The sequence below is a fragment of the Engraulis encrasicolus genome, chromosome 7, assembly GCF_034702125.1.
Source record: "Engraulis encrasicolus isolate BLACKSEA-1 chromosome 7, IST_EnEncr_1.0, whole genome shotgun sequence".
Lineage (NCBI taxonomy): Eukaryota > Metazoa > Chordata > Actinopteri > Clupeiformes > Engraulidae > Engraulis > Engraulis encrasicolus.
This window is the reverse complement of record NC_085863.1, coordinates 5,896,910-5,904,409: the sequence shown is the minus strand read 5'-3', so window position 1 is coordinate 5,904,409 and position 7,500 is coordinate 5,896,910. Positions and strand designations below refer to the sequence as shown.

Below are 7,500 nucleotides of genomic sequence, written 5' to 3'. Positions count from 1 at the left end.
ACTTATTTTTTGAATATATATATATATATTTTAAGGGATTTTATGCCTTTATTTGATAGGAAAGTCTGAGATGGTGACAGGAAATGAGTGGGACAGAGCGACGGGGTGGGATCGGGAAATGACCCCGGCTGGACTTGAACGGGGGTCCCTGTGGGGGACTTAGCGTGCTGTGCCACAGCGCCCCCCGGGCCCTGTTGACTCTTTACCCCCTTGAACGACACCCCTGATCACAGCTTCTGCTGCTGCTGGAATTGCCAAGAGAGGAAAGGAAGGGAGGCATTAGGGAGGAGCATGTTTTGGGCCCTATGTACAATCAGCTGCAATGGACCCCCCCAAGCCATATATCTTCACGAATCGGCTGTGTGTAGGGCCCCCTATACACCTGGGGCCCTGGTGACCCAGTCACACTTTACCCCCCTGAATGACACCCCTGGTTACCACCACTGCTGCTGTTCAATGGAGAGTAATACAGTAAGATGCTGCTCGCCAATACAGGCTATAGGAACTGTTTACCTATGTAGTACAATCAACTCCAATGGACCCCCCCAAGCCATATATCTTAATAAACCAGACTGTGTGTGTGGGCCCCCTACTGTATAAACTGGGCCCCTGGTGACTCAGTCACACTTAACCCCCCAGAACGACACCCCTGATCACTGGTGCTGCTGCTTCTCAAATTGCCAAGAGAGTTAGGGAAGGGAGAAAATAGGGAGGAGTGTGTTTTGGGCCCCTATGTACAATCAGCTACAATGGACCCCCCTATATATCTACATGAATCATACTCTGTGCGAGCCCCCTATATATCTACATGGGGCCCTGGTCACTCTTAACCCCCTGAACGACACCACTGATCACTGATACTGCTGCTGCTGGAATTGCCAAGAGAGGAAGGGACTGGAGCATGTTTTGGGCCCTATGTACAATCAGCTACAATGGACCTCCCCCCCCCCCTTCCAGCCATATATCTTCATGAATCAGACTGTGTGCTGGCCCCCTATACACATGGGGCCCTGGTGACCCAGTCACACTTTACCCCCCTGAATGACACCCCTGGTTACTACCGCTACTGCTGTACAATAGAGAGTAATACAGCAAGATGCTGCTCGCCAATACAGGCTATAGGAACTGTTTACCTATGTAGTACAATCAACTCCAATGGACCCCCCCAAGCCATATATCTTAATAAACCAGACTGTGTGTGTGGGCCCCCTACTGTATAAACTGGGCCCCTGGTGACTCAGTCACACTTTACCCCCTTGAACGACACCCCTGATCACAGCTTCTGCTGCTGCTGGAATTGCCAAGAGAGGAAAGGAAGGGAGACATTAGGGAGGGGAGGGGAGGGGAGGGCCAGGGGTGATGGCGTACACAGTTTAAATAAGTTCTTTAGGGGTGATGGGGGTAACTTCAATTACTTATTTAAGGGGTGGCACTGTCGATTAAATAACCGCTTTACTGGCAGATCTTCAATAAGCCCACAGAGTATAAAAGAAAAGCAGATAGAAAGACAGAGAGACAGAAAGAAAGAAAGGAAGAAAGAAAGAAAGAAAGAAAGAAAGAAAGAAAGAACGAAAGAAAGAACGAAAGAAAGAAAGAAAGGACAGAGAAACAGACAGAAATATAATTGAGAGGGAGAGAGACAGAAAGAAATGAGTTTGTTCATAGACTCTGACTGTCATTTGGTTACGAGTAGCTGCTTCATGTTCACATGCAATCTATATGCATTGGAGTTGACATGGCATGCTCAGGAGGGCTGTCTGTCTGTGTGGAAAGAGAGTGCTGGTCTCTGTGTAATACTGGGTCTGTGTGTGTGTGTGTGTGTGTGTGTGTGTGTGTGTGTGTGTGTGTGTGTGTGTGTGCGTGTGCGTTCGTGCGTGCGTGCGTGCGTGTGTCTGTGCGTGTGCCTGCGCTCGTGTGTGTATGTGTGTGTAACAAGGTCAGAGTAGGTGAGAGGGATTAGTCCCTGATGCCATGTCATGTTGGACTCTGTTACCTCAGATGCCCCTCCCCCTTCCTACACATACCCACCGACCCATCCTCCCTCCTCCTGCATCCCTTGTTTTGTTTTTTACCTTCATTTATATATATTTATACAGTATATATTATATTATATACATTTTAAGAGTGTAATATTATCATATTGTGCATATTGTAGAAAGTGTTTTAATAATGTATCTTTAAAAATCTAAATCTCTAGCTCTCCCCTCCCCCTCCCCCCTCCTCATAGCCATCTGCCCCTCTTCTGACCCTGACCCCCCACATAGTAGTATTGCAGGTGAAAACGGAGAAGCAATGACGGCAGATTAAGTTTGACAGTTTGGGGGGTTTGACACAAGTTGCCTAATTATTTGATGACGTTAAAAATCGCATACCCCCACTTTAAAAATCCCCACTACACCACTGATGAGTAAAGCTGATGAGGAACTGATCAACGCGTCCGAAGTACAGACACTATTTTGTCCTCGTAAAAAAAAACAGCATTCGTAACAAGAACAAGAAGACCAAGAGCAAGTGCAAGAGCAAGAGCAAGATTTGTTTTGCAAGTATTTGTCCTTCTCGGTCACATAGCTGTTTTGTCCAAAGTTCGTCTCTCTCTGCCCTGTATTGAACAAAGGAAGCATGAAAGCCAGGTTGCGTGCCATTCAAGGCGGGCCAGAGCCAGGAGCTAAGAGATAGGAGATGTGGATGGACAGAACTAGTTCACGTCCCATCTGCGCCTGGGTTTTTCTTCTTCTTTTCTTCTTTTTTTTCGCTTCCTCTTCAGCCCCCTTGCTCCCCCTCTCTCCCTCTCTTCTCCTCCGCTGTCTCCTTGCTCCCCCTCTCTCCCTCTCTTCTCTTACCCGTCTTCCTGGCCCTTCACAACATCTTGAGAGGAGACTGAGGATGAAAAGAGTCTACTGCCTTGCCTTGCCTTGCCTTGCCTTGACTAGTCTTTGAATATCACACAGTGCCTATTGCACATTGCTGGTCTTCGGCCAACTCAAAGCCCAAAACCACTCGAAATCTGACCAGGTTCATGACTTAACTCACTGTCAAGTCAGTCAGAGGCTGAATGCCCAGGTCCAGAAAATTAAAAGTCCTTGTCAGATATTTGTTCTAGCCAATTCACTTATCCAGCAACAACAGTGCAGGTGGAAGCAGAGAAGGAAAGGGTTTTTTTTTATATAAATAAATGAATAGATAGATAGATAGATAGATAGATAGATAGATAGATAGATAGATAGATAGATAGATAGACAGACAGACAGATAGATAGATGGGCACCAAAAAAATCATGGCTGGACTTTTGATTTTCTTTTCAATCCAGTTTTTTTTCCATCTCTACAGCCAGTGGGAGTCTGTTTGGAATTCCAATCCTGTTCTGTGTTCTGTACCCAGTGTTCTAAATGGATGTCGGCCATTCTGATTGCTGCTTGCACAGAATGTATTTCCTCGTGTGACCTTGCACGGTTGTACTTGGATGACCTCTTGGTCCGCGCACTGTGTGCTCATTAGCCTGGTTTCACCATGCGCTGCTCTGCTAGCCCTTTAGCCTTTTACGGTGTGTGGGAGAAGAATCAGAGAGCTGTAATGAGAGGCTGACCTATCAGCTCTCAGGAAGCGAGCAATAATGAGAGGCTGACCTATCAGCTATCAGGAAGCAAGCTATAATGAGAGACTGACCTATCAGCTATCAGGAAGGAGGAAGTGATGCTTGGCAGGGAAATAATGTTTGGTGAATGGATGAGGGGTGGGGTGGTGGACGGATGGGTACGACCTTGGTAAGGAATTCTTTACTATATATCTGAGACTCGACCCTGATTGTGCCAGATGTCTTGTTGCAGTAATTAAAGTGAGTTAATTCTGATTGAAATGTAAATGAGGCCAATGAGTAATACCCACAGATGAGAGCCTAGTGACATTACAACAATAATGTGGCGTCAGAACTCATAGGAAACAACAATAGCTTATGTAATGACAAATTGAAAAAGAAGACAGACAAAAAAAGCATTCTTGATGATCTATTAATATGTTGTTATTGTTGGTATTATGTTACTATGTTGTTATTGTTGTTGTTATTATGTTATTGTCTCAATGTACCCAGCTTTAGCTGATATGGTGAAAATGGAAGTATAGCAAACACATACAGGTCTGAGGCTGATCATATCCTTTCAAAGTTACCCTCATGGTCTACAACCTTTCACTGTTATAGCTGTTAGAAAGTCCTCAATGCATTCAGCTCATATCCCATTGAGTAAAGAAAGTCTGGTTATGCCTGGTCACACTTTTATACTTGATTTGCACAAAGGGAAATATTTGGAAATAGGCATCAAGGACAGGACACTCAGAGCAGATTGAATTCACCCAAAAAGTAGTTATATAGTTACAAGGACAGGAAAGCGGTAACATTCAGATAGAACACAAAAAAAGAGAACTCAGCGGAAACAAGATTTACAAACTCCTACAACTTCAAGCCTCACTTAGTCTTGTTTTTTTAACATTAGCCTCCTACTGCAGATATGGTCGCCAACGGGCCTATTCACTATTTGCTGAAAGTACTCCACTACATCATAACAATATTGCTATGACAGTGCCAAGGGCCTTACGTAACAGATTAAGACATTGTCATTACAATTTTATAACATAGCTCCTAGAGTGTTATGTATGTAGGCTTTTCTGGGTCCTGTAGCTCTAAGGCAGGGGTGGATAACCTATATCTCGAGGGCTGTTTGCGGCCCTTGAAGCCGTTTTATCCGCAGCCTCACATGATATGACACATTTTGTTAAGGAATCTTAGAAATTCGATTTGCAATACAAGTAAGGTGGGGTCTGTTGTAAAGGTGGCTGCCTTCAATATAGGCCTAAGGTGCAGGGGGAAATCCTGGTTTGTGTTCATAGTATGGCCCTTGGAGGACCTTTACGGCCCTTGGGGCAATTTCAAGTGGCCTTTCGAATGAAAAAGGTTCCTCACCCTGCTCTGAGCCTACTGTTAGAGGCCATGGCCAGTGTTTGTTTGTAACCCTATATTTGACACCTGATAGGGAGGGAGTCATGTGTGAGAGGAGAGGGGACGTGAACCTGCTGTGAGTCCGCAGCCCAGACAACACCTGTCCTCCCTTCCTTAACAACACCTGTCCTCCCTCCCCTCACCGGCTCTCCCGGTCTCTTAACCCCTTTGCGTGGAGCCTATGTTATAATTTTACAATCACCAAAAGTGTAATGACAAATTCTTAATGTCTTACTTAAGACCCTCTGTAATGTCCTTTCAATGTTGTTATGATGTAATTGAGCATTATCAGCAATGAGTGAATGGGTCCACTGGCGGGCCCATCTGCACAAAGAGGCTACTATACCATACTTCCCTTTGCGTGAAGCCTATGTTATAATTTTACAGTCAGCAGAAGTGTAATGAAATTCTTAATATGTTACTTAACCCTATTCAGACTGGGCTTTTTTGGCATTCCTGGGCCTGGGGGGGGGGGGGGGGGGGGCTCTTTTGACCCCCCCCCTCATAACTCATGAACGGAATACAGTATGACTACGAAACTTGGGGGAGATGATCTACGTATGGACATCTATGATTGACATCGTTTTTGTATAATTATCTGATATTATGACGTCATTATGACATCATCATCTTATTATGCCCAAAATATCGCTATAATGTATTTTCCATCAAATTTAGGTAATGCACTTGAATTTGAATGATGTTATGCTTCAAACCACTTAAATGCTCACAAAGTAGTCTGATGCTAATGGAAATAACAAAAAATATGAAAATATATGGCGTCGTAGATATAGGAAAGTGATTTTTGGTCAGACACACCTGTCAGAAAACCGTTGCCATGGCAACGGTAAAAATTATAAACCTAATCTTTCGGTACTGAACTGTAGCCAACTAATTGTTAGGAAAAGTCACAAAGTTTAGTAGTCATAGCTTAAGTCGTTAAGGAATTATACGACATCAAAGTTGGTGCGGGCACTTTTAGCCCCCCCCCCAGTCTGGATAGGGTTAAAGGATAACTATTAGCCATTCCCGTAATATGGCTGGTTTAGACAGTGGCAGTCGGTGAAAACGGTCGGGGTTCCAGCTTTTCATTTTACGGTCGCAGCCGGTGTAAGAACCGCGGACCATGTTTAGCCTACCTAGCCACCTGATTGAGTAGCCTGCATCCGGGTCAGAGAGTTGCAACAGTGAGACACCTCTGAAAACACTGGCCAGTGAGGTGGTCCGATGATCGTCTCTGTGCCTCGGTTTGATTGACGAGACCTTTGTGATGAAGTGTGTATCGTTTTTGAAGTTGTTTATAGCGGGGAAACATCAGAAAATAATAGGACTATAATTGGCCCCGCCGTGATGCATTGGCTGCGTTTTTCGCCAAAAAGCTTAAAATTAGCTAACACCATAACGGCGCGGCATTGCCCAGAATGGCTCATCATTATATACATTATGTGGCATGGGAAAGCGATGGTGAAACTTTCATTTTACGCCGGAACTATCCTTTAAGGCTCTCAGTAATGTCATGGTAATGTTGTTATGATGTAATTTAGGCTTTTTAGCAATGAGTAAACGGGTCCACTGGCGGGCCCATCTAGCATACTTCCCCCGTACTCTCCTCTACTGCATCGCTTCTCTTCCCTCGCCCTGCTTCTTCTGCCCTCTCCTAGCAGTTCTCATCCCTAGCTATGCCGTTTCCTAGCCTACTGTTTCTGCCAGCCTCAGTAACCTCTCCCTGCATACTGCCTCTCCCTGTGTCCTAGTTACCAGCCCAGTTGCGTGCTTTACGCCTACCCACACTGTCTCTCCCTGTCTACCACTAAAGGCTACTACCCACACTGTCTCTCCCTGTCTACCACTATAGCCTACCCACACTGTCTCTCCCTGTCTACCACTATAGCCTACCCACACTGTCTCTCCCTGTCTACCACTAAAGGCTACTACCCACGGTCTCTCCCTGTCTCTTCCCCCAGCTGACTAGACGTCTCTCCCCAGTAACCTCTCCAAGTCTCCCCATGCCATGCCTCCTTCAGGCTCTCCCAGCTTCTCCCTACCTCATCCAGCCTCCACCAGGAACCATAACTGTCTCTTCCTATAACATCTCTCTGCCCCTGAATAGCCTACTGTCGCTCTCAGCCTCCCTTTCCCAGTAGCATCTCTCGTACTCTCCCAGTACTCTCCCAGTAGCCTCCCAGTACTCTCCTCTCCCAGTACTCTCCTCTCCCAGTACTCTCCTCTCCCAGTACTCTCCTCTCCCAGTACTCTCCTCTCCCAGTACTCTCCCAGTACTCTCCTCTCCCAGTACTCTCCCAGTACTCTCCTCTCCCAGTACTCTCCTCTCCCAGTACTCTCCTCTCCCAGTACTCTCCTCTCCCAGTACTCTCCTCTCCCAGTACTCTCCTCTCCCAGTACTCTCCTCTCCCAGTACTCTCCTCTCCCAGTACTCTCCTCTCCCAGTACTCTCCTCTCCCAGTAGCCTCCCAGTACTCTCCTCTCCCAGTAACTTCTCCCAGTACTCTCCT

At 46.0% G+C, this 7,500-nt stretch overlaps 2 protein-coding genes across 2 annotated transcripts in view; both read left to right on the top strand.

The window, feature by feature from the left end:
* The window catches only part of LOC134452382 (cell adhesion molecule 2-like), a 666,831-nt gene that overhangs the window by 31,283 nt on the left and 628,048 nt on the right, over positions 1-7,500 (top strand). The window lies entirely within an intron of this gene.
* LOC134453250 (uncharacterized) overlaps positions 1-7,500 on the top strand; it is a 29,150-nt gene that overhangs the window by 14,768 nt on the left and 6,882 nt on the right. Inside the window, exon 2 of the mRNA XM_063204122.1 lies at positions 7,238-7,322. Coding sequence (XP_063060192.1) covers positions 7,238-7,322 — 85 coding nt within the window. The remainder of the gene's footprint in view (positions 1-7,237; positions 7,323-7,500) is intronic.